Source organism: Artemia sp. Qi Xiang Cuo, chromosome 4 (assembly GCF_049724085.1).
Source record: "Artemia sp. Qi Xiang Cuo chromosome 4, ASM4972408v1, whole genome shotgun sequence".
Taxonomy (NCBI): domain Eukaryota; kingdom Metazoa; phylum Arthropoda; class Branchiopoda; order Anostraca; family Artemiidae; genus Artemia; species Artemia sp. Qi Xiang Cuo.
This window is the reverse complement of record NC_142797.1, coordinates 24,237,136-24,262,846: the sequence shown is the minus strand read 5'-3', so window position 1 is coordinate 24,262,846 and position 25,711 is coordinate 24,237,136. Positions and strand designations below refer to the sequence as shown.

The following is a 25,711-nucleotide window of genomic DNA, read 5'->3' as shown; positions in this document are numbered from 1 at the left end:
CGGGGGCATAAATTACAACACTTGCACCTTTGTTCTGGTGGGCTGTGTTATCCATGGAGTCCTTGTTATATAATCTTTGTTCTTTTTTAAACATTAATTAAAAAACTTTTTCCACAAAATATGTTTTTCAAAGGAAAGTAAAGAACTCCATTAAACAAAAAATGAGCAAAAATAAAATCAAATAATCTACCAAGCGTGAAATTTCCACAAATCAGCATCAATAAATAAATGAAACCCAAAGCGAACAGAAATAACAATAAATAACAGACTCAAACTCAAAACAAGCAGAAATTCACGTAAGTTGGGCTCAAAACCCCTATGCCTTCCCTAGGCAAGAACATTATTTGCACTTTACTAAAAAAATATAAATGTTTTTACTTTTATAACTTTCACAAATCAAATAATATTAACACTTTGATTACTAAATATCAGTATACGTATATTAAACTGACAATGCACATTCGTTTGTGTTTTTTCAGTAAAGTGCAAATTATGTTCTGGCCTTGGGAAGGCACAGGGGTTTTGAGCCCAACTTAGGTCAATTTCTGCTCGTTTTGATTTTACGTGCCCCCAGGGAATAAATTACAACCCTTACCCTAAGAGCTGTGAGGGTGGTTGTCATCCTCTAAGGCCTAATTTCCAGAACTTTCAACTACGTTAAACAAAATGGCTATCTTATAATTTTGAATCGATGTGTTTGGGGAAATGGTGGGAGTGGAAGGGGTGTTAGTTGCCTTCCAATTACTTTCGACTATTAAAAAGGGCGCAAGGCATTTCAATTTCTAATCGAATGAGCCCTTTTTGAACTTTCTGCGACAACGCTTTCTATAAAAACTTTATATACCCCCAGGGCATAACTTACAATCCTATTTCTGAGAGCTGTGAGGGGGTTGTCATCCTCACAGACCTAATTTCCAGAACTTTCTACAACGTTGAACACAATGGCTATCTGAAAATTTTGATTGGATGTGTTTGGGGGAATGGTGGGCATGAAAGGGGGTTAGTTACCCTCCAATCACTTTCAACTATTAAAAAGGGCACTAGCCCTCTCAATTTCCAATTGAATGAACCCCTTTTGAAGTTTTTACGACAACTCTATCATTAAAAACCTTATATACCCCCAGTGCATAACTTACAAACTTTGCCCTGGGGACACTGGAGGGTTTGTCATCCTTAAATATAATTTTCAGAACTTTCAACTATGTTGAAGAAAATGGCTATCTCTAAACTTTGATTGAATGTGTTCGGAGAAGTGGTTGGCGTGAGAGGGGGGTTAATTACTCTCCACTCACTTTCGACTATTAAAAGGGCAATTTCAATTCCCAATCAAAAGAGCCCCTTTTGATAACAAATTTTTATACAAACCTTATATAACCCCAGAGAATAACTTACAACCCTTGCACTGAGGGCTCTGATGGGGTTATCATCCTAAAAGACCGAATTTCCAGAACTTTCGACTACGTTGAACAAAATGGCTATCCCAAAATTTTGATTGGATGTCTTTGGGGAAATGGTGGGCGTGAGAGGGGGGTTAGTTGCCCTTCAATCACTTTCGAATATTAAAAGGGCACTAGCCCTTTAATTTTTTAATTGAGTGAGCCTTATTTGATGTTTTTACAACATCACTTTCTATAAAAACCTTACATGCTCCCAGGGCAGAACTTACAATTCTTGCCCTGAGGGTTTTTGGGGGGATGTATTGTCATCCTTAAAGACCTAATTTCCAAAACTTTCACCTACGTTGAATAAAATGGGTATCTAAGAATTTTGATTGGATGTGTTTGCGGAAAAGGTGGGCGTAAGATAGGGGTTAGTTGCCCTCAAATCACTCTTGACTATTATAATTTCCAGAACTTTCAACTACTTTAAACAAAATGGCTATCTAAAAATTTTGATTGGATATGTTTGGGGAAATGTTGGGCGTGGAAGGGGTGTTAGTTGCCTTCCAATCACTTTCAACTATTAAAAAGGGCACTAGCAATTTTAATTTCCAATTGAATGAGCCCCTTTTGAGGTTATTACGACAACTCTATCATTAAAAATCTTTTATGTCCCCAGGGCATAACTTACAACCCTTGCCCTGGGGACTCTGGGGGGTCTGTCATCCTTAAATATATAAATTCCAGAACTTTCAACTACGTTGAACAAAATGGATATCTCTAAACTTTGATTTAATTTGTTCGGGGAAATGGTGGGCGTGAGAGGAGGTTAATTAATCTCCACTCACTTTCAACTATTAAAAAGGGCAATTTCAATTTCCAATCAAATGAGCGCCTTTTGAAATTTCTACAACAACTTTCTCTATAAACTTTCTATATGCCCCCAGGGTATAACTTACAACCCTTGCACTGAGGGCTCTGATGGGGTTATCATCCTAAAAGACCTAATTTCCAGAAATTTCGACTACGTTGAAAAAAATGGATATCTCAAAATTTTGATTGGATGTGTTTCGTAAAATGGTGGGCGTTAGAGGGGGTTAGTTTACCTTCAATCACTTTCGACTATTAAAAGGGCACTAGCCCTTTCAATTTTTAATTGAATGAGCCGTTTTTGATGTTTTTACAACATTGCTTTCTATTAAAACCTTAAATGCTCCCAGGGCAGAACTTACAACCCTTGTCCCGAGGGTTGTGGGGGGGATGGGTTGTTATGCTTAAAGACCTATTCTCCAAAATTTTCACCTACGTTGATTAAAATGGCTATCTAAAAATTTTGATCGGATGTGTTTGGGGAATAGGTGGGCGTGAAAGGTGGGTTAGTTGCCTTCAAATCACTTTTGACTATTAAAAAGGGCACAAGCCCTTTGAATTTCCAATCAAATGAGCCGCCTTTAAAATTTCTACGACAAAGATCTCAATAAACACCTTATATGCCCCAGGGCATAAATTATAACCCTTCCCTTGAAGATTGTGGGGAGATTGTCCTGCTCAAAAGGATAGTTTTTTGAACTTTAAACTGCGTGAAACAAAATGGCTATCTAAAATTTTCGATTGGATGTGTTTGGGAAAATGGTGGGCGTGGAAGGAGTGTTAGTTGCCTTCCTATCACTTTCGACTATTAAAAAGTTTACTAGCCATTTCAATTTCCAATGGAATGAGCCCTTTTTGAAGTTTCTACGACGACGCGTTCTATAAGAACCTTATATGTGCCCAAGGAATAAATTATAACCCATGCCCTGAAGACTCTGGGGGGAGTGTCCTGCTCGAAGGTATAATTTCCAGAACTTTAAACTGCGTGGAACAAAATGGCTATCTATAAATTTTGATTGGATATGTTTGGGGAAATTGTGGGCGTGGATGGGGTGTTACTTGCCTTCCAATCACTTTCGACTATTAAAAAGGGGCACCAGAAATTTCAATTTCCAATTGAATGAGCCCCTTTTGAAGTTTCTACGACAACTCCATCATTAAAAATCTTATATGTCCCCAGGGCATAACTTACAACCTTTGCCCTAGGGACTCTGGGGGGTTTGTCATCCTTAAATATATCAATTCCAGATCTTTCAACTACGTTGAACAAAATGGCTATCTCTAAACTTTGATTGAATGTGTTCGGGGAAATGGTGGGCGTGAGAGGAGGTTAATTACTCTCCACTCACTTTCGACTATTAAAAAGGGTAATTTCAATTTCCAATCAAATGAACGCTTTTTGAAATTTCTAGAACAACTGTCTATATAAACCTTATATGCCCTCAGGGCATAACTTACAACCCTTGCACTGAGGGATCTGATGGGGTTATCATCCTAAAAGACCGAATTTCCAGAACTTTTGACTACGTTGAACAAAATGGATATCTAAAAACTTTGATTGGATGTGTTTGGGAAAATGGTGGGTATGAGAGGGGGTTAGTTGCCCTTCAATCACTTTCGAATATTAAAAGGGCACTAGCCCTTTAATTTTTTAATTGAGTGAGCATTTTTTGATGTTTTTACAACATCGCTTTCTATAAAAACCTTACATGCTCCCTGGGCAGAACTTACAACTCTTGCCCTGAGGGTTGTGGGGGGATGGATTGTCATCCTTAAAGACTTAATTTCCAAAACTTTCACCTACGTTGAATAAAAGGGGTATCTAAGAATTTTGATTGGATGTGTTTGCGGAAAAGGTGGGCGTAAGAGGGGGGTTAGTTGCCCTCAAATCACTCTTGACTATTATAATTTCCAGAACTTTCAACTACTTTGAACAAAATGGCTATATAAAAATTTTGATCGGATATGTTTGGGGAAATGTTGGGCGTGGAAGGGGTGTTAGTTGCCTTCCAATCACTTTCAACTATTAAAAAGGGCACTAGCAATTTTAATTTCCAATTGAATGAGCCCCTTTTGAGGTTTTTACGACAACTCTATCATTAAAAATCTTTTATGTCCCCAGGGCATAACTTACAACCTTTGCCCTGGGGACTCTGGGGGGTCTGTCATCCTTAAATATATAAATTCCAGAACTTTCAACTACGTTGAACAAAATGGATATATCTAAACTTTGATTTAATTTGTTCGGGGAAATGGTGGGCGTGAGAGGAGGTTAATTAATCTCCACTCACTTTCAACTATTAAAAAGGGCAATTTCAATTTCCAATCAAATGAGCGCCTTTTGAAATTTCTACAACAACTTTCTCTATAAACTTTCTATATGCCCCCAGGGTATAACTTACAACCCTTGCACTGAGGGCTCTGATGGGGTTATCATCCTAAAAGACCTAATTTCCAGAACTTTCGACTACGTTGAACAAAATGGATATCTTAAAATTTTGATTGGGTGTGTTTCGTAAAATGGTGGGCGTTAGAGGAGGGTTAGTTTACCTTCAATCACTTTCGACTATTAAAAGGGCACTAGCCCTTTCAATTTTTAATTGAATGAGCCGTTTTTGATGTTTTTACAACATTGCTTTCTATTAAAACCTTACATGCTCCCAGGGCAGAACTTACAACCCTTGTCCTGAGGGTTGTGGAGGGGATGGGTTGTTATGCTTAAAGACCTATTCTCCAAAATTTTCACCTACGTTGAATAAAATGGCTATCTAAAAATTTGATTGGATGTGTTTGGGGCAAAGGTGGGCGTGAGAGGGGGGTTAGCTGCCCTCAAATCACTTTCGAGACTATTAAAAAGGGCACTAGCCCTTTGAATTTCCAATCGAAGGAGCCCTTTTTCAAGTTTCTACGATAAAGATTTGAATAAAAACTTATATGCCCCCAGGGCATAACATATAACCCTTGCCTTGAAGATTGTGGGGGGATTGTCCTACTCAAAGATATAGTTTCCTAAACTTTGAACTGCGTTGAACAAAATGGCTATATCAAAATTTCGATTGGATATGTTCGGGAAAATGGTGGACATGGAAGGGGTGTTAGTTGCCTTCCAATCAGTTTCGACTATTAAAAAGGTTACTAGCCATTTCAATTTCCAATGGAATGAGCCCTTTTTGAAGTTTCTACGACGACGCGTTCTATAAGAACCTTATATGTGCCCAAGGAATAAATTATAACCCATGCCCTGAAGACTCTGGGGGGAGTGTCCTGCTCGAAGGTATAATTTCCAGAACTTTAAACTGCGTGGAACAAAATGGCTATCTATAAATTTTGATTGGATATGTTTGGGGAAATTGTGGGCGTGGATGGGGTGTTACTTGCCTTCCAATCACTTTCTACTATTAAAAAGGGCACTAGCAATTTCAATTTCCAATTGAATGAGCCCCTTTTGAAGTTTCTACGACAACTCCATCATTAAAAATCTTATATGTCCCCAGGGCATAACTTACAACCTTTGCCCTAGGGACTCTGGGGGGTTTGTCATCCTTAAATATATCAATTCCAGATCTTTCAACTACGTTGAACAAAATGGCTATCTCTAAACTTTGATTGAATGTGTTTGGGAAAATTGTGGGCGTGAGAGGGGGATTAATTACTCTCCACTCACTTTCGACTATTAAAAAGGGCAATTTCAATTTCCAATCAAATGAGCCCCTTTTGAAATTTCTACAAGAAATTTTTACATAAACCTTCTATGACCCCAGGGCATAACTTACAACCCTTGCACTGAGGGCTCTGATGGGGTTATCATACTAAAAGACCGAATTTCCAGAACTTTTGACTACGTTGAACAAAATGGATATCTAAAAATTTTGATTGGATGTCTTTGGGAAAATGGTGGGTATGAGAGGGGGGTTAGTTGCCCTTCAATCACTTTCGAATATTAAAAGGGCACTAGCCCTTTAATTTTTTAATTGAGTGAGCATTTTTTGATGTTTTTACAACATCGCTTTCTATAAAAACCTTACATGCTCCCTGGGCAGAACTTACAACTCTTGCCCTGAGGGTTGTGGGGGGATGGATTGTCATCCTTAAAGACTTAATTTCCAAAACTTTCACCTACGTTGAATAAAAGGGGTATCTAAGAATTTTGATTGGATGTGTTTGGGGAAAAGGTGGGCGTAAGAGGGGGGTTAGTTGCCCTCAAATCACTTTCGACTATTATAATTTCCAGAACTTTCAACTACTTTAAACAAAATGGCTATCTAAAAATTTTGATTGGATGTGTTTGGTGAACTGGTGGGCGTGGAAGGGGTGTTAGTTGCCTTCCAATCACTTTCGACTATTAAAAAGGGCACTAGCAATTTTAATTTCCAATCGAATGAGCCCCTTTTGAGGTTTTTACGACAACTCTATCATTAAAAATCTTTTATGTCCCCAGGGCATAACTTAAAACCTTTGCCCTGGGGACTCTGGGGGGTCTGTCATCCTAAAATATATAAATTCCAGAACTTTCAACTACGTTGAACAAAATGGATATCTCTAAACTTTGATTGAATTTGTTCGGGGAAATGGTGGGCGTGAGAGGAGGTTAATTAATTTCCACTCACTTTCAACTATTAAAAAGGGCAATTTCAATTTCCAATCAAATGAGCGCCTTTTGAAATTTCTACAACAACTTTCTATATAAACTTTCTATATGCCCCCAGGGTATAACTTACAACCCTTGCACTAAGGACTCTGATGGGGTTATCATCCTAAAAGAACTAATTTCCAGAAATTTCAACTACGTTGAAAAAAATGGATATCTCAAAATTTTGATTGGATGTGTTTCGTAAAATGGTGGGCGTTATAGGGGGGTTAGTTTACCTTCAATCACTTTCGACTATTAAAAGGGCACTAGCCCTTTCAATTTTTAATTGAATGAGCCGTTTTTGATGTTTTTACAACATCACTTTCTATAAAAACCTTACATGCTCCCAGGGCAGAACTTACAACCCTTGTCCTGAGGGTTGTGGAGGGGATGGGTTGTTATGCTTAAAGACCTATTCTCCAAAATTTTCACCTACGTTGATTAAAATGGCTATCTAAAATTTTGATCGGATGTGTTTGGGGAATAAGTGGGTGTGAGAGGTGGGTTAGTTGCCTTCAAATCACTTTCGACTATTAAAAAGGGCACTAGCTCTGTGAATTTCCAATCGAATGAGCCCCCTTTCAAATTTCTACGACAAAGATTTCAATAAAAACATTATATGCCCCCAGGGCATAACTTATAACCCTTGCCCTGAAGACTCTGGGCGGAGTGTCCTGCTCAAAGGTATAATTTCCTGAACTTTAAACTGCGTGGAACAAAATGGCTATCTAAAAATTTTGATTGGATATGTTTGGGGAAATGGTGGGCGTGGAAGGAGTGTTAATTGCCTTCCTATCACTTTCGACTATTAAAAAGTTTACTAGCCATTTCAATTTCCAATGGAATGAGCCCTTTTTGAAGTTTCTACGACGACGCGTTCTATAAGAACCTTATATGTGCCCAAGGAATAAATTATAACCCATGCCCTGAAGACTCTGGGGGGAGTGTCCTGCTCAAAGGTATAATTTCCAGAACTTTAAACTGCGTGGAACAAAATGGCTATCTATAAATTTTGATTGGATATGTTTGGGGAAATTCTGGGCGTGGAAGGGGTGTTAGTTACCTTCCAATCACTTTCGACTATTAAAAAGGGCACTAGCAATTTCAATTTCCAATTGAATGAGCCCATTTTAAAGTTTCTACGACAACTCCATCATTAAAAATCTTATATGTCCCCAGGGCATAACCTACAACCTTTGCCCTAGGGACTCTGGGGGGTTTGTCATCCTTAAATATATCAATTTCAGATCTTTCAAATACGTTGAACAAAATGGCTATCTCTAAACTTTGATTGAATGTGTTTGGGGAAATGGTGGGCGTGAGAGGGAGGTTAATTACTCTCCACTCACTTTCGACTCTTAAAAAGGGTAATTTCAATTTCCAATCAAATGAGCGCCTTTTGAAATTTCTACAACAAATTTCTATATAAACCTTATATGCCCCCAGGGCATATGTTACAACCCTTGCACTGAGGGCTCTGATGGGGTTATCATCCTAAAAGACCTAATTTCCAGAACTTTCGACTACGTTGAACAAAATGGATATCTCAAAATTTTGATTGTATTTGTTTGGGGAAATGGTGGGCGTGAGAGAGGGGTTAGTTGCCCTTCAATCACTTTCGACTATTAAAAAGGCACTAGCCCTTTCAATTTTCAATTGAATGAGCCCTTTTTGATGTTTTTACAACATCTTTTTCTATAAAAACCTTACGTGCTTCCAGGGCAAAACTTACAACCCTTCACCTGAGGGTTGTGCAGTGGATTGGTTGTCATCCTTAAAGACCTAATTTCCAAAACTTTCACATACGTTGAATAAAATGGCTATCTAAAATTTTGATTGGATGTGTTTGGGGAAAAGGTGGGTGTGAGAGGGGGTTAGTTGCCCTCAAATCACTTTTGACTATTAAAAAGGGCACTAGCTCTTTGAATTACCGATCGAATTAACTCTTTTTCAAGTTTCTACGATAAAGCTTTCAATAAAAACTTATGTGCCCCCCAGGGCCTTACTTATAACCCTTGCCTTGAAGACTCTGGGGGGATTGTCCTGCTCAAAGGTATAGTTTTCTGAACTTTAAACTGCGTGGAACAAAATGGCTATCTAAAAATTTTGATTGGATATGTTTGGGGAAATGGTGGACGTGGAAGGAGTGTTAATTGCCTTCCAATTACTTTCGACTATTAAAAAGGGCACTAGCCATTTCAATAACTAATCGAATGAGCCCTTTTTGAAGTTTCTACGACGACGCGTTCTATAAGAACCTTGTATGCGCCCAGGGTATAACTTACAACCTTTGCCCTGAGCACTGTGGGGGAGTGTCCTCCTCACAAACATTATTTCTATCCAAAATCCACAACACTGAACAAAATGGCTATCTAAAAATTTTTATTGGATGCGTTTGGGGAAAAGGTGGGAAAGGTTGGGGAAAAGAGGGGGGGGGGCTAGTTGCGCTCAAATCACTTTCGACTATTAAATAGGGCACTAGAACTATCAATTTTCAATCGAATGAGCCCTTTTTCAAGTTTCAACGACAAAGGTTTCAATAAAACTTATATGCCCCCAGTGCATAACTTATAACCCTTGCCCTGAAGACTGTGGGGGAGTGTCCTGCTCAAAGGTATAATTTCCTGAACTTTAACTGCGTGGAACAAAATGGATGTGTTTGGGTAAATTGTGTTTGGGTAATTTTGATTGGATGTGTTTGGGTAAATGGTGGGCGTGGAAAGGGTTCTAGTTGCTTTCCAATTAGTTTCGACTATCGAAAAGGGCACTAGCCATTTCAGGTTTTAATCGAATGAGCCCTTTTTGAAGTTTCTATGACTACGCGTTCCATGAAAATTTTATATGCCCCTGATTTTATATTCCATGAAAATTTTATATGCCTAGGGCTGTGAGGGGGTTGTCATCCTCAAACACCTAACTTACAGAACTTGAAACTACGTTGAATAAAATGGCTATCTCAAAACTTTGATTGGATGGGTTTGGGGGAAAGGTGGGCATGAGAGGGGCGTTAATTGCCCTCCAACCACTTTCGACTATTAAAAAGGGCACTAGTCCTTTGAATTTCCAATCGAATGAACCTTTTTTGAAGTTTCTACGACAACACCTTCTATTAAAACCTTATATGCCCCCTGGGCATAACTTACAACCCTTGGCCCGAGGGTTGTGGGGTAGTGTCCTCCTTAAAAACATATTTTCTATTTGGAAATCAACTACGCTGAAAAAAATGGATATCTCAAAATTTTGATTGGTTGTATTTGGGGGAATGATGGGCGTGGGGGGAGGGGGGCCAGTTGCCTTCCAATCACTTTCGACTGTTAAAAAGGGCACTAGCCCTTTGGATTTCCAATCGAGTGAGCCTTTTTTGAAGTTTGTACATCAATGCCTTCTATAAAAACCTTATATGCCACCAGGGCATAACTTAAAACCCTTGCCCCGATTGTTACAGGGGAGTGTCCTCCTCAAAAACATATTTTCCATCTGGAAATCATCTACGCTGATCAATATGGTTATCTCAAAATTTTGATTGGATTTGTTTTGGGGAATGATGGGCGTAGGAGGGGGGGGGCTAGTTGCCCTCCAATCACTTTTGACTATTAAAAGCGGCACTAGCCCTTTGAATTTCCAATCAAATGAGCCTTTTTTGAAGATTCTATGACAACGCCTTCTATAAAAACCTTATATGCCCCCAGGGCATAACTTAAAACCCTCGCCCCGTGGGTTGTGGGGGACTGTCCTCCTCAAAAACATATTTTCTATCTGGACATTAAATACCCTGAACCAAATGGCTATATCGAAATTTTGAGTGGCTATACGTGGGGGACTGGTGGGCGTGGGGGGGGGGGGCTAGTGGGCCTCCATCACCAGTCGACTAAGAAAAAGGGCCTAAGCTCATCGAATTTACAAGCTAATGAGCCTGTTTTGAAGTATCTACGACAACGCTTTCTATAAAAACCTTATATGCCCCCAGGGCATAACTTAAAACCCTTGTTGCCCTCCAATTACTTTCGACTATTAAAAAGGGCACTAGCCACTCCAATTTCCAATCGAACGAGCCCTTTTTGAAGTTTTTACGACAACTCTTTCGATACAAAGTGCCCGGGTATGGAGAAAAGAAAACACACAAAAAGAAAACACATTGTGCCCACATGGATCTTTACTTAAGCAGCGCTAGCGCGCTGCCTATGAAAATGGCTATATAAAAAATTCGGTTGGACCCATTTTGGGAAAAGAGGGTTGGCAGGGGGGATGCTAGCTGCCATCAGATCACTTTTGACTCTTAAAAAGGGAATTAGAACTTTCAATTTCTGATCATTTGAATCCCCTCCGAGGTTAATACGACCACTTCTTCCATAAAAACTTTATATGCCCCGTGGGTATAAGTTACAACCCTTCCCACGGGCTCTGGGGGGGAGGTATGTTGACCCAGATTTTTTTTCCATCCGATCGTCGGACTATTTCAAACAAACTGGCAATCTCAAAATTTTTGACCAGATAGGCCTACATTTGAGGTAAAGGGGTTGGGTGTTGGTAGGTGTCTCCCGATCCTGTTTTTACTCATAAAAAGGTTCCTAGAACTTTCAATTTCCAATCAAATGAGCCACCTCTGAAGTTTATACGACCTCTCTTTACATAAGAACCTTATATGCCCCTGGGGCATAACTTAAAACACTTGCCCCCGGACTCTCGGGGTTTGTTTCGACCCCAGAGGTATTATTATTTGAGGTCTGAGCTATTTATAACAAAATAATTGTCTGAAAATTTTTAACGGGTAGGTTTGGAGGGAAAAGGACGTAGGGCGGGGAGCTGATTGACCTTCGATCTCTTTTGACTCTTTAAAAATGAACTAGAACTTTCAATTTCCAATCAAATGAGCCTTCTTTGAACTTTATACGAGCATCCCTTCTATAAGAGCCGTATATACCCACAGGGCATAACCTGCAACGCCTGTCCCCGGGCCCTGGGGGTTGTGTCGACCCCGGAGATTTATTATCTGATGTTTGAGCTATATTTAACAAAATGGTAATCTCAAAATTTTTGATCGGATGGGTTTGGGGAGAAAGGGCGTGAGGGGGGGGTTGCCCTCCGATCTCTTTTGATTCTGAGAAAGTGAACTAGAACTTTTAATTTCCAAACAAAAGAACCCTCTCTGAAGTTTATACCAGTATATCTTCTATAACAGTCATATATGTCTCCAGGGTAGGACTTACAACGTCTGACCCCGGGCCCTTGGGGGTTATGTTGACCCCAGAGATTTTGTTATAGATCTCTGAACTATTTTTAACAAAATGGCTATCTCAAAAATTTTATTGGATATATTTTGGGGGAAAAGGTGTGGGAGGTGTGGGAGCCAGTTGCCCTCCGATCACTTTTGACTCTTAAAAAGGGCTATAGAACTCCCATTTTCAATCGAATTAGCCCCCTCTGAAGTTTATCCCTTCAATATGAAGTGCCTTTGGAAAAAAAATAACAATAAAACATTGGAGCCGTATGGTCTTTACTATAGGCAATGCGTTGCCTCTGATTAGTGGTAGTAGTCGTGGCAATAGTAGCAGTTGCAGTTGTAGTAGTAGCAGTTGTAGTTATTAGAATCAGTATTAATAGTAATATGCACATAGTGCCATTTGGTTAGTTCTACATTTCCCTCAACATTCCCTGAAAGTTTCGGACTTAATACTTTTTAGATTTAATCAATAAAGTTTTTAAAAGGGCGTATTTGCAATACCACGGGGACAGCTAAGGGTAGCAAGTTTAAATTATCTCGGTGGCTGATGAAGATTTCTATTTAAATCAAAAGAAACTACGGGGATCTAGATTTTTCCAAGGTCGTGCCTGGAATGACTAGTATTAAGTTAAAATTTTTGGGGAATGCTGAGGTGAATGTTGAACCGAATCAAAACACTGTTTGCTTGCAGGTTGTTGATAGGTCGTATCAGCAATGTCTCAGGAATGGTTGGAAGTACTAAGTTGAAACTTTCAGCACCGCTGTTGATACTGGCAAAGGTTATCTAATTGTAACTGGGCCTGCGACTACTTGTGACTGTGAATTCGACCACTTGCGACTGTTTCTTTCATTACTACTTTAATTTGTAAATGTATGAAAATGAAACATTGTCCACCTTAACTCTTGAAATTCCTTATATTTCTTGTTTTATTTTCGATGACTCTATCCATAGCTGGTTCTTATACAAAATGAATGGTCAAAAGTCTCATGCTCGGGCTAAATTACAGTCGCAATTGGTGGAAAAATTACGCATAACCACAGCGCCAATATGCCGTTCAGAATTTTCTCGAGTTGAACACTGTTTAACTTCCATTCATTAAATTCTTGAATGACCAATCAAAGTCAAAATCAGTCTATAATACATAATTATGTAAGGATGGGAGCTTAAAACAGTCCTTTAAGTTAGAACCAATCAGAGTCAAAATTGGTCAATAATGCATAATCAAACAGTTCGTGGTAACAAACTGTAAGTAAGGAGCGACCCGGCTCAATAGTAACCAAAACTCTAAAAAACGCAATTTTGATACCAATAGATACATTAAAAGAATCAGATTTAATTCTGATTTCAAATATATAAGTTTCATCAAATTTTATTATACCTGTCAAAAGTTACGCGCCTGAGAAAATTTGGCTGATTTTCGAAAAAAGGGGGAAAGACCTCCTAAAAGTTATAGAACCTTAATGAAAATCACACCATCGTGATTAAAGACAACCCAAGAGTGAAATAATATGGGATAGTCAACCCTTCTGTCATCAACGCATTCCCAGTGCTCAAACCCTTAACAATAATGCACCCTACGAACTATCCAAAAACAACAGGTGAAAATGAACTTTAATGGTAAAATTCCACAAAACTGTAACCAAAAGTATAATTTCCAGTTTGATAATTGAAGAACTCACTTCGTTCAAGATTAAAGTAACAGTACTCGAACTAATCTGTGAGGAAACTACATATGAATGCTTTAAAACATTGTTTTAACAATACGATACTAGTGAAGAACCATAATTCGTAACAAAAGGAGCGAGTGCGTAAAGAGACACGTATAGTGGTAAAATTGGTGTGAACTCATATCTGACAACTTAACAATTTTTATAATTTAATGTTGATATTACTTAACAGACAGTCCAAGTGAAATTATTTGCGTCACCACCGAAAATGGTAAACATAAAATTGTGTGTATTAAATCATTCATGGATGTACCACTTGAGATTCAAGTACAATCATATGTAGTATGTCCATGTTATTCATTTATTGTAGCGTAGATAGAATGTAGTGTGCCATATAGACAGCAAAATAAAAAAAAGCCTTGTAAAAATTGAATTCAAAAAAATCTTCTGTAAAGGTAGAATAGCCCCAACCTTGTTGGAAATGTAAAAGTAATCAGTGTTAGATGTAGAAAAAAAATCTTTAGTATAGTAGTTAGCCTAGAACCATGAATAATCTTAGTCCGGTAGATGAATTTTAGATAGGGAGGTAGAAAAAAAAGAAAAAGAAGAGTAATAGAGAAAATTCTTAGCACTCTTGACTAAGCCATAATATAAAAATAAAATAATTATATAGAAGAAATAATTAATAAATTGCGAACATTCAAAAGCCCAAAGGCAAGCAATTCATAATGACGGGACGTCATTAATTAATGGGACAGGTAATATGTACCGGGAGCAAAATGCGATATATTTAAAATACAAAAATAAAGTTCTTTCTTTCTAAAGATAATTCCGACTTCCTCTAATTAAGTTAAATCTCGTTTCAAAAATGAAAAATCCTTAATCACCAAAGAGAAAAAGTGCAGTCACTTTCGCAGGAAGTTTAAACGATAAGAACCGTGTGAACGTCTAAATCATCAAAAATATTTAAGACGTATTATTGGAAGAAGGGCTCCCATCCTTGAGGCCCTTAGCACCAATTGTCAGACATTCCTCAGAGCGCAAGACTACAGAGCTGAGTTTAATCGTTGGGTAAAATGGCTTTTTGAGGAGATTCGTATTTGAAAATCAGGGATACTTCGACATAATTACTCGGCGTAGGGTCTTTGCGATTTTTTGACTGTCATATCTCCGTCACCATTGCTGTCGCTCGAAATGACTTACTTCTGTGCACCTAAATATGTAAGTCCCAATAAATCTATTGTTTTTTACCTGTGGTTATTTCACTTTATATGTCTGCATCTAGTCTTGTAACAGGCAATTAGTTCGCAAAATCTCCAAGGACGTTCCCAGGGAATCTGATCTCCAGATAGCTCATGAAAAAGAAGCCACATTTATATGTCTACATATTCTATTTTCTCCCATTAATTGAGCGCGGTGCTAGCCTAGTTGACACAATCTTTAGCGCTATAAGCGGCACTATCTGGGAACCTACAAAGTGTAAGTTCTCAGCTTTAAGGTACGATATTACATTTGACGCGGTCACTATTTATGACCGCAATTAAGCCCTGTCCCTTTTCTTTTATAACCACAGCTATAAATATTTCATCGCTACAGGATTAACAAAAATGTAATTATTTTAGCAGAGAGTAAATTATGGTACTTGTATGACATACTCCGACCACTCAAATTCTCCATCCATTGACGCGCTGTAAACAGGTTTATTTCGATAGTTTCTTTTAGCTTAGCATGAGAAAAGACAGAGAGAAGTGATAGAATAGATGAAAAATATTTAATTTTGGATATATAATTTCAAATTAGGGGGGGGGGGGTATTTAGAAAGTGTGAAGTCAGAATACAATTCTTATATCATATTATTAGAATAATTGTGGCTAACAAATTTTGCATGCAGACCCGCTGTAATTTACCCCCACCCCCCTAATGTGCAAATATATTTCCCAAATTTATTTCTAAAGTACTACATTTTTATCATACCTAGGTATATATTCTCAGGATTAATCTACCTTCACTTCTTGAGCGGTTGGGATGAGGCGGGGTTGACTTGAAGTGCCGATTAATTTAAATTTTCTCTTTCCCATGATTTTACTATGATGGACGGGGAAGGGGTGGGGGGCGTGGAATATATTACTTTTCGTTCATAACCTCTAGATAACTTCTTGAGTGGTTGGGGTGAGGCGGGATTGATTTGAAGTGCCGATTAATTTAAATTTTCTCTCCATCATTTCACTATGATGGGCCGGAAAGGGAAGGGGGGTGTGGAATATATTACCTTTCGTTCATAATCTCTAGATGATATTTAGACTAATTGGCTAATATAAAACCGTTTTATGTAAACCTCTGGTCGATATAGCCAACCATTTTGATATCAAAAAACAGTCAAAGTATACACGAAAATATAAAATAACGAGCCGGTTGGCTACTGAGTTGAGTCTATTTATATACAAAAAAGAAAAATAGCTAACTAGGATTCTCAGCTATAAAGAGCTAAAAGTAATTTTTTAAGGAGGGGGAGGGCAAGGATAATGGTGTTGACTGGACTTTATTTAGTGAAAAAGGTTAAAAAGAGGGTTAGAAAAGAGCCGGTAAGGATTAACAAAAAAATGTAATTATTTTAGCAGAGTGCAAATTAGGGTTCTTGTATGACGTACTCAGACCACCCAAATTGTCCATTAATTGACGCACTGTAAGCCGGTTTCTTTTCATAGTTTCTTTTAGCTTTGCATGAGAAAAAACAGAAAGCAGTGATAGAATAGATGAAAAATAAGTAATTTTGGCTATATATTTGCAAATTAGGGGGGGGGAGTATTGAGACAGTGTGAAGACAGAAAACAATTCTTACATCATAATATCAGAATAAGTCTGGCTAAAAAATTTTGGATGCAGACTCGCTGTAATTTACCCCCCTCCCCCGAATATGGAAATATATATCCAAAATTTATTTCTAAAGAACTACATTTTTATCATACTTAGGTATATTTTCTCAGGATTAATCTAACTTCACTTCTTGAGCGGTTGGGGTGAGGCGGGGTTGATTTGAAGTGCCGATTAATTTAAATTTTCTCTTTCCCATGATTTTACTATGATGGACCGGGAAGTTGTGGGGGGCGTGGAATATATTACTTTTCGTTCATAACCTCTAGATAATATTTAGACTACTTGGCTAATATAAAACCGTTTTATATATACACGGGCTATATATAACCAACTAGTTGGCTATCGAAAACAGTCTAAGTATACACGAAAATATAAAATAGCGAACCGGTTGGCTACTGAGGTGAGTCTATTTATATACAGACAAGAAATTAGCTAACTAGGATTCTCTGCCATAAATAGCTAAAAGTAATTTTTTTAAGGCGGGGGGGGGCAAGGATAATGGTGTTTAATGGTGTTGACTGGACTTTATTTAGTGAAAAGGGGTAAAAATAGGGTTAGAAAAGAGCCGGTCAGGATTAACAAAAAATGTAATTATTTTAGCAGAGTGCAAATTATGGTACTAAAGGTTTAGTCTAAAGGAGCTAAAAGTAATTTTTTTATAAAGGGGGGCAAGGGTGTTGACCTTATTTATTGAAAAGGGTGGGGGGTAAAAGGAGGGTTAGGGAATTAGAAAAGAGGTTGCCTCAATTAAGAAAAATGTTATTATATTTGCAAAGTGATAATGATAATTTATTTGTAGTGCCAATTAATTTAGATTTTCTATTTTCCTTCATTTTACTTTGATGGCCGGGACAGGTCTTAGGCAGGGATACGAAATATCTTGCTTTCCGCTCATCATATCTATATTATATTTAGGCTATTTTGCTAATATCAAGATGGATATTCACTACAGAGCTATATAGCTATACAAAGCTATATATGAGCTATACAAAGCTATATATATATATATATATATATATATATATATATATATATATATATATATATATATATATATATATATATATATATATATAAATTCTTATATTGTATATAGAACTCTAATATTAGCTGACTAGTTGGCTAACTAAGGCTGCAATGTATATATAGGTGAGATCTAATAGCCAACCAGTTGGCTAATTTAAAGATTGTATATATATATATATATATACACGGTTGTTCTTATTAGCCACCTAGTTGGCTAGACATTTTTTTCTATATATAATGCTTGGCTAAGGTTTTTTTCTTTATATATAGACTGTACTATTTTCATTTAGCTGTATAGTGGATGTCCATCTTCAAGGGGGAGAACCGGTCAATATATACCAAATCATATTATTGAGTTAGGACTAAAGTGAATAAACCATTTGATGCATTTTTTTTATGCTGATTACGAATATAATAAGCATTCCTATCATACATGAATTTCAGCCCCCCCCCCCAATATATGCCAATTCAGGGTTAGGGTAGGTTGGGTTAGGCTAGGTTAGGTATAGCTTATATTGGGGGGGGGGGGGCTGAAATTCATTTCCGATAGAAATGCTTATTATATTTGTAATCACCATAAAAAAAGGCATCGAATGGTGTATTCACTTTATTTGAAACTCAATAATATGATTTGGTATATATTGACCGGAGAACCTTTATCTTCACTTCTTTTTCCAACTTTGCTATAAAATTTAGGAAAAAAGCCATGTTGTTTATCAAAAACATGGCTTATCCTAATTTGAGCATAATATCTATTCTGTAAAATTTCATTCACTTACTTAATAACTTTCCTAGACTGTAAAAAGATCCTAGACTGCAGTTGAACCACTCAATCAAGCATGGACACCCTCCAAAAATATTGTAGGGGGAAGGACACCAGAATAGCAATGGTAAGGGGAGGAGGAGGAGGAGGGGAATACATCTGAAGATAAATTATTATATGCACAATAAAATTCTCAAGGAAAAAAGAAAAGTACTTAATTTTTACATAGCCTACCAAATGAAGCAAAATTCAACAAATTTTTAAATGGTGAAGATTACTGGCAAAAAGATAAATTCCTTTAATGAATACTTATGTGTTATACTGCCAACACTCAAGAAGTGAAGTTAAGTTAATCCTAATGAAAAATACCAAAACATGATAAAAATATAATACTTCAGAAACATCTACTTCATTTATATAATACTTCAGAAACATCAGAGAATCTTTGTTGAAGTCGTATAGTCCTATAAACATTATGCTTTTACTAGCATAGGAAGAAAGGCAGTAATTCAATGATCTATGTCTGGTTTTTGATGTGTAGTAAATAATTGAGACAAAAACTTTGGAAAGTATGGAAAAAATTATGTCAAGTTAAGTGAAAATGATAGTTAATACAGGTGGATTGTCACTAGTGATAAATCACTAGGGATTGAAACCCTGAACGAAAGGGGATTTATTGGGAATCGATTTTTTTTTGAGAAGACAGATTTCTGGGGAAAACCCAAAAAATTTAAGGATAGTCAAAACACTGGTATTTTTACACAAAATCTGCCAACAAATTTTACTAGGCCATTAAAACTTCCAAGTGCATTGCTACTTTGCCACTCCACTTTTTGCATGGTCAAGCACAACTTGTGTTTTGACAGCTTTTCTTTGAGCAAATTTTTTTTATATGTAAAAATGGTATTTTCAGACAAAATCTTTCAACAAATTTGAAAACTGCCAAGTAGCATTGCTACTTTGCTACCCCACTTTTTGCATGGCGGCACCTGATCCTTTCATTTAATGCCTACTACAAGGGCGGATCCAGGATTTTTCTTAGGGGGGGGCGCAAAATAGGCTGATCCCCAAAAAAAATTTGGGGAAGGGGTGCAAAATAGATTGATCCAATAAACTCGCATTAAGAGCAAGTTTAGCTAACACAAACTTGAGTTAATTAAGTAAATTACACTACTTCAGACTACGCGCGGGGGGAGGGGTGCCCCCCTGGATCTGCCACTGGCCTACTATATCTGTTTTTTTTTACTATGGTGTATCAGAGCAATATTAATCTGGATCATAAATCAAGAGGCTTCATATATGTTGGGTGGGGGTACTCACTTGCAATATTTGTAGCTATTCAGTAAAATTATGACCCCAAAGACAATAGATCTGCTGGTTCACTATATAAATTGACTATTTAGAAATATAAGAACTAATACAATGTCAAGATGAAAATACTGACACCACAATCACCAAAACTTCAAATTGCAAAAATCTTATTTATGGTCAATTTCACTCACTCAATTCATAGATTAGTGAAAAAGATGACCTTGATAGATAAATCTATCTAATTAAATACTAAAAAATGTCTACCATGGTCTACACAAAACTAAGTAACTATAGCGCTTTGATTATTGCTTTTAACTGTTTAAACAACAAAGTAACTACACAAAATTCACATGTAAATTTTGCTGACCAGTCAATTATAAATAAGTGCTGCAAAATGATCTGAAAACTCAAGATTTATGACAAGTTGTTTGATAGTTTCCACAGAATGTTTAATTTGAGTTTTCCAGATTTTTCTCTAACCAAAATCATTCATGCTAATAAGGTTGTTCTCGTACATTTGACATTTGTATTGTTTCTCTCTGGATCAAAATTTCAGGAGAGCTGAATGGTTTAAAACCAAGAAAAACTGAAAAATTATTTTCAATGAAGATTTCATATTTTGAAGGCATGTCATTGAAGGATTGGAATTTTTTTTGTGTTCAATGGCTTGGCTTAATTGACAATGGCTTCAGAAGTATATTAGTGAATTGTTTGTGTGATATAATTCGCAATGTCTCCTCTTGTCCGGAACCAGCATACTATTGGGCAAGGTATATTATGCAAAATATAAGGTATCCTATGGGAAAAGGCGTTAATGCCTTAGAAATCAGATATCTTGACCAGAACTTTAAAAATCCCTGATTATCTTACTACCAGATCCTGTGAAAGTTAACAAACAGCAAATTTAGTTGAACTCAGACGTTTTCATTTTACAAAATCAGAGCATATCTTATCCAATACTGCAGTGTTAAAACTATCCAACACTGTCCAAAGCCTTGTTTTAGATATCTAATTAGTTCTACAGATACTTCTTACTGTAAAGCAATTCTTTTCTACATTTTAATGTATGAAAGACATGGGTACTTTGTGAATTGTTGATTAAATAAAATAAGGTCGTAAAAATGTGGAAAAGTTAGTAAAATTTACAACCCTCACCCCAAACATTTTGTCTTGTATCACTCTGCCTAAAGCTGGCATTTCACCAACATATTGCCTACTGCAGTGATAATTTCTGAACCCTCTGTTGCTCATCATTTGGATCACTTTGCTCTTTGCCCACAATTGCATCACCATCAATAACATGTCTGAACCTCACATTTCCTAAAGAGAACTGCCTTAATTTTTTTTTCTGAAGAAATTGAGTTTCAAAACAAAACCTTTTTCGAGAATAAAGTAGTCACATTTTATTCTTAATTTTTTCAAGGGTTTAGTCATTCCTGTTTTGACCTTTTGTCAACCCTTGTAAGATTCACAAAGAGTTTAATATTTTTTGGATGCACTTTTGTCTACTTTATTGTATTCTAGACAATATGCTTGAGTTGTCTTCCATTGTGATTGAGTTACGAGCCATTATTGATTTGATGTTGCCTCTGCTCTTAACTAGTATAGTTTACCATATCATGTCTTTTGTAGTGCATTATGCATCATTCAATCACTTTATCTTTTAGAAATCATGGATCCTTTGAAAATTGAGACTGATGAACCCTTGGAACATCCAAATTTTGTTCATTCATCCAATAATTTGGATGTTTCTAAAAGCAGTTCCCACAGCTCGTCCCAGCTTCTGGTTGGTTCTTTTACATTGAAGGAAGAAGGTATGCTCTCAAAGAGAAAGAGTGCAAAAGCCTCTTTTTTTTTAACTTTGTACTTGGGTCATTTCTTATAAAATGAAACTGGCACATATGAAACCTATCAGGATTATTCCTTTCATTGGTGGGAGCAGCTGCTTATTTTTTTTTTTTTTTTTTTTTGGATGACTGAGGATATTAATTTGAAACTTTGTTGCCACTACAATTACCACATCTGCTCATGCAATTTAACGTAATTAAAAGGGTGTAAGTGTATCCAGGTTGTCAAAGAGTATTGATAGAATTTTTTGGGAATAGTATTAAGTTTATTTTTCAGGCCAAAATGAGTAGGTGTAAAACTAAATAAAACAAAGCTTTTTGTGTCCAGATTTTCAAAAGTGTATGTTGTTACAAAATTGTCAAAAAATTTTCTCCTACATACAAATATGGATTCTTATAGGAAAAAACAGAAAAGACATAAAATACTATTTTCTTTTTCCATGAATAAGACTAAATCAATAAAAAACGAACCTAAATTAAATTGAAAACTTTTCCTATAAAATAAGTTTTTCAAAGAAAAGTAAATAGCTCAATTAAATAAAAAATTAGAAGAAATAAATTCAAATAATCTTCCAACTGTAAAACATTCACAAATCACCATCAATAAATAAATAAAATTCGAAACAAACAGACGTTTTTATGAATAACAGAGTAAAATTCAGAAAGAGCTGAAATTAACATGAGTAGGGCTGACAATTCCCATGCCTTCTCAACACCAGCACATAATTTTTACTTTACTGAAAAAAAGTTGAATATGTATTGACAGTCTAATATATGTACATATTAAAGTAAAAAAAAAATGAAAATGGACAGCTGAATATTGTGAGGTTCCTGGTCAAAAAGTTGAAATTTTAATATAAATACAAAAAAAATTTGAGTCCTTTCAAAATTCCTCCATTTCAGGATTTTAATACAACATCCCTGTTTAGGCAAGTAGACTTTTTGTGTGCCAAAATTAGTGTTTATTTTTCTGTTTCTGATTTATCTTATAGTATTAAGAATCAAATATATTCAAAACTAAAGAAAAGACGCTTTTTTTTATCCTAACTAAACTTACTTAGCATTCAAACAAACCTATCATTCAACCTACATTTTTGCATGCTGAGCTTAAACTTTTTCGCATGCTGATAATAGCAGGCTATGCGTGATGCAGGTTCCAATCAGTTGTAATTTGAAAATTTTGCAAGATCTGTTGTTAGAAAAAGGAGGAAAAAAAATTTTGTGTGTAAATTGTTCCCTAGAGTCTGTTTTAGACTTAGAGAAAATGAGTTGGGGAGGGCAGCAGAGGTCTCAAGTATTTTGTAGTCTTTTCTCTTTTCTTTTGGTTTACCTAGATTTACCATCAAAATTTATAACAGCTATTTCTATTCTACTGATTAATTTTGAATATTGTTGTATTCTCCAAAATTTGAAATTTACAATAAAAGCCCAAATAATGTGTACAAGGCAATTTTCATGCCAAGGCTTCTCTTTTGAGAGAATAAACATAGGGATCATTGTATAGTTTACTATATGTTTTATCTTGCCATGTGTTCTGTAATGCTTTTTTTGTCATTTAATAACTTATCTTTCCGAAATCACAGATCCTTTGCAAATTAAGAATGACGATCTCATGAAACTTGCAAATTTTTCTCACTCATCCTATGGTTTGGACACCCCGAAGAGTATCTTCTCCAGCTCTTCTCAGGTTCTGGTTGGCTCTTTCACATTACATGAAGAAGGTATGCTTTCAAACAGGAAGAATGCAAAATTATTTCCATTCTTTTGTTTATTTTGCATTAGGTTACTTTTTTTTTCAAATAAAGCATAAAATGGTATTTTGACACACTTGGTCTCAGTCTTTATGAATCTTGACGCGATTTTAATTTTTGGAATGTGTAAAGACTGTAGAGAAAATGCTCGGAGTCTCTAGATCCGCCCAGAAGCAAAATTTGTCATTAAAAAAACAAGAAAAATAAACCCTGGGTGCAAATTGTTCACTAGAGTCTATTCTAGACTAAGAGAAAATAAACATGGGAAGGGGTATCACATATTTTTTAGGCTTTTCTATTTTGTTCAGCCTAGAATCACGATAAAAATAATTACATTGAAAATTGTTCCTGGATCTTGTTTGAAAGCACAAACTTTCAGAGTACATTACTCAGAGAAAAAAAAAAAGACAATATATTGTCGTTGTCGGCAATGTTCAGATATTTGGAGGTAAACAAATCATTTATATTTTATAAATCGTTTTTAATTTATATTTTTCCCTGAGCTCGTGTCCTTTGATGATATATCCTCCTTTTTCTAATTAAAGACTTCGGCTCCTCTTCTGTCCAAAAAAAGTTGTGCCATTTTTTGTAAAGCTAGGCCTATAACTTTTTATTGCTCATTTAAAATGTGTTTTTAATTATCATTGCCTATCACAGTCTGTAAGTTAGCATCGATTTACTATAGTTCAATGCATCTTCCTAAACACTCTTTTCTTAGCCTAATTATACAGAAGAGATAAATTTTTAAACTTGGGCTCTTTTGAATGTAAATTGAAAACCAAATCTTGAATCAGGTCCAAATATAGCATGCAAATTAAGTGCAAATCAAGTACTGGCTGACTCGGTGACAAAAGAGATTTATCTGATTTTGTGCTAAAAATAGTTAGTGCTTACAGGATGTACAAAAATTTGTACATACTCCTAATAAATTTTATTTTGTCCTTACTCCTTGCCAATTTTTTTAAAAGAAAGTTAGCGAGATAGTATTTTGTTAATTAGCTGATTTGGACACTATATGACAACTACCTTAGGCTGGTGAGACTGACGACTTTCAAGATTCACACCCATTCTTTACCTTTTTCAAGAAAGTGTTCAGATCTGCTTGAAACTTATGTGGGAAATACTTTGAACCAAGGCATGCTTTTTCAGAGGCTTACACCACCCCCTAACACTGCCCACCTTTTGCTTGCTCTTAATTCGTTCATGGTGGTAATTTTGGTCAATTATCTCGTATGTCTCAAATTTTTTAAAGTCAGTGAATTTCTGAACTTGAAAAAGTTGAACCCTGCTTGCGCCCCAACCGTAAAGATGAGAGGTCTCAGCGCTCTTAGGCCAAGTTATTAGCAGTTCAATAAACATGCTCCTTGGATATTTGTGCATATTCAAATGATCTAATCTATGATCTGAGGCATATATTTGGACTTTGGTACTCCTTCCTCCTAAACAAAACTATAAGTTGAAAGGTGCATACACTACACCTCTTCTTTGAAGAAGAAACTGGTAAAGATTTTTTAATTCTTAAAGGGAGGGGGAACAGTGGTAGATTTTGTCAGAAAATGCTCTACGTTGAAAAATTACTGGCAATTTTAAGATAAAACTCATCCAAATTTAATTAAACATGTAAATTTTCCATTCCTCCCAACTAGTTCCTAGCAGATTGTGAGAAGATTTGGCAACTAATGCTTGAAACTGACAAAGTTCATCAGTAGATTTGGTGAAGAAATGCTTCAAGCCAAAAACTGCTGGCAGTTTTAAGCTAAAAATTCTTCCCTAAATTGTCATTGACAGCACAGGTGACCCTTGTATTCACGCCACCCAGTTTAGATTTTGCCTAATCACAATTGAACCAATGTATCATTAACCAAAACATTAAAACAAACGTCTCCCAGCTGAAACAGCTCATAATAATCTCTTCTGCAAACTGTTTCTTTTTCAGTCAAACAGGATTTGCAGAGTGTAAAACAAAACCAAAAATGTTCAAATCAAATATTTTTTCCAACACTTATAGAGAAAAAAACAAATGCATAATTTGTTGCAATAATGTTGTACAATTTCAGTATAAGTAAATACGTAACCAAAAATCTATCAAAATATGGCCACACAACAGCTTAAAAGTAAAGTTTCACATGACAAAGTTGAAACTTAGCTGGTCAGCAATTAAAATTTTTTTTCAGTACTTTTATTTTCTTCAATGTAGAATAAAAAGAAAATACCTTCTTCCTTTAATGAGAAAGAGCCGACAACAAAGAGCCAACAAGAGCCTGAGATGAGTTGCATTTCAATACTTGAAATGTAGAATAAAAGCCAAAGCAAGATGCACGGGACAATTTTCAAGCCAAAGTTTCTTCTTCGAGAGAATGCAACAAAGGAT

At 36.2% G+C, this 25,711-nt stretch overlaps 1 protein-coding gene and 1 pseudogene across 4 annotated transcripts in view; both read left to right on the top strand.

Moving 5' to 3' along the window:
- The window catches only part of LOC148952914 (uncharacterized), a 383,133-nt pseudogene that overhangs the window by 276,638 nt on the left and 80,784 nt on the right, over positions 1-25,711 (top strand). The gene's annotated exons all lie outside the window — the stretch shown is intronic.
- Positions 17,025-25,711, top strand: part of LOC148952915 (uncharacterized) — a 38,362-nt gene continuing 29,675 nt past the window's right edge. Inside the window, exons 1-2 of one of the 3 annotated variants that reach the window (XM_089088171.1) lie at positions 17,025-17,042; positions 21,410-21,556. In XM_089088171.1, the coding sequence (XP_088944297.1) occupies positions 21,415-21,556 (142 nt within the window). In that variant the 5' untranslated portion in view covers positions 17,025-17,042; positions 21,410-21,414. Of the gene's footprint in view, positions 17,043-17,688; positions 17,792-17,855; positions 17,919-21,409; positions 21,557-25,711 lie in introns of those variants that run through there. The other 2 variants (XM_089088169.1, XM_089088170.1) reach the window with 2 other exon arrangements.